This window comes from Loa loa (genome assembly GCF_000183805.2).
Source record: "Loa loa unplaced genomic scaffold supercont3.2511, whole genome shotgun sequence".
Classification (NCBI taxonomy): Eukaryota; Metazoa; Nematoda; class Chromadorea; order Rhabditida; family Onchocercidae; genus Loa; species Loa loa.
Genome location: NW_018110690.1, coordinates 1 through 1317, shown reverse-complemented (window position 1 = coordinate 1317; position 1317 = coordinate 1). Strand labels below are relative to the sequence as shown.

At 21.1% G+C, this 1317-nt stretch overlaps 1 protein-coding gene across 1 annotated transcript; it reads left to right on the top strand.

The window, feature by feature from the left end:
- Positions 1-246: 246 nt before the first annotated feature.
- On the top strand, positions 247-1126 carry LOAG_15711 (hypothetical protein; the record flags this gene model as incomplete). The annotated part of the gene is made up of 2 exons (XM_003151200.1): positions 247-446; positions 1037-1126. Coding segments are annotated over 2 exons (290 nt in total), but the record flags the coding sequence as incomplete, so codon positions are not given.
- Positions 1127-1317: the final 191 nt, after the last annotated feature.

Genomic DNA, 1317 nt, shown 5'->3' with positions numbered 1-1317 from the left:
TTTTTTTTGTAAAATTAATAATAATATTTTCATCAAATATTATTTATTCACAACATTGTTTGTTTGTGTTTTTTTTTTGCTTTTAAAATCATTAAATATTTAAATTTTAGTTTTACACTTTTAAAATTTTATTAATTTCATTATTTGATAATGAAACTGATAAATTCATTACGAAATAATTAATTTCATTTCATTTATTAAGTGGAATGTTTTTTTTTTTTTTTTTTTTTTTGTTTATTTATATAGGTGTTATTGTACAATGCGCTATATTGAATCGTTTCCGGAAGCAAAGTTTCACACGAATTGATCAATTCATTTTATGTTACGGTGGATTACGTGGAGCTATAGCATTTGGCTTAGTTGCTTCTATGCCAAATAATATTCATGCTAAAAGTATGTTTACAACAGCCTGTATAGCTGTCATCTATTTCACCGTTTTTCTACAAGTTAGTTTGCTTTGGGTTTCAATTTTCCGGATCCGGTTTATAATTGGGTTTTTGTATTGGTTGTTTTGAAAAAAAAAATACTTTTCGCATACGATTAATTTATTTGTTGCAGTTAGTGAATAATTTAATATTTTTAAAAATTTTCCTCTTTTCTTCTTTTTTCTTTTTTTTTCTAAAAATTTCCTCATAGTATCAAATCTTCATTATGGCGTTAAAAAACATTTAGCGCAATTGTTACAAAACAAAAAAAAAATTAATTAAAAAGTTATAACCTACCTATCATACGGTACATTTAAAACAGTAACTTTTTTATCTTTTTTATCCTTATGTTAAAAGTTATTAGAAAAATTTAAAACAGAAAAATATTTCTACCATTTTAAAAAGTGAAAAAAAATTAGAGAAATTATTTATTTAATTCATTTATTTAATTTTTGAAAATCATACTATTTCTATTCTTTTTTCTTTTTTAGAAATCGTACTTTCATTTTTTTTTATTTTTAATTTCAAAATTTAATTGACAAGCTTTTTTTTTTAAAAAAAAAACATATAATTTAGATATATTATGATAATTGATAAAAATTTTTTAACAGGGAATAACAATCCGTCCTTTAGCAACATATCTAAACATTGAAAGAGATGCGGAAGAAGATCCAACGATGATACAAAGTGTTTATATGAGGGTATATTCAAATAACCTTTATTTTAGTTGATTAAATAATAATTAGAATAGAAATAAATATTAGAATTTTGTAATATTTAAAACTTATATATATGTTTCTTTTTTTTTTTAATAAATGAAATAGGTTAAAGATTAAAAATCATACTTTCTAACATTTCTTGACCTCTTTTTTTCTTTTTTGTTTCAATAAAT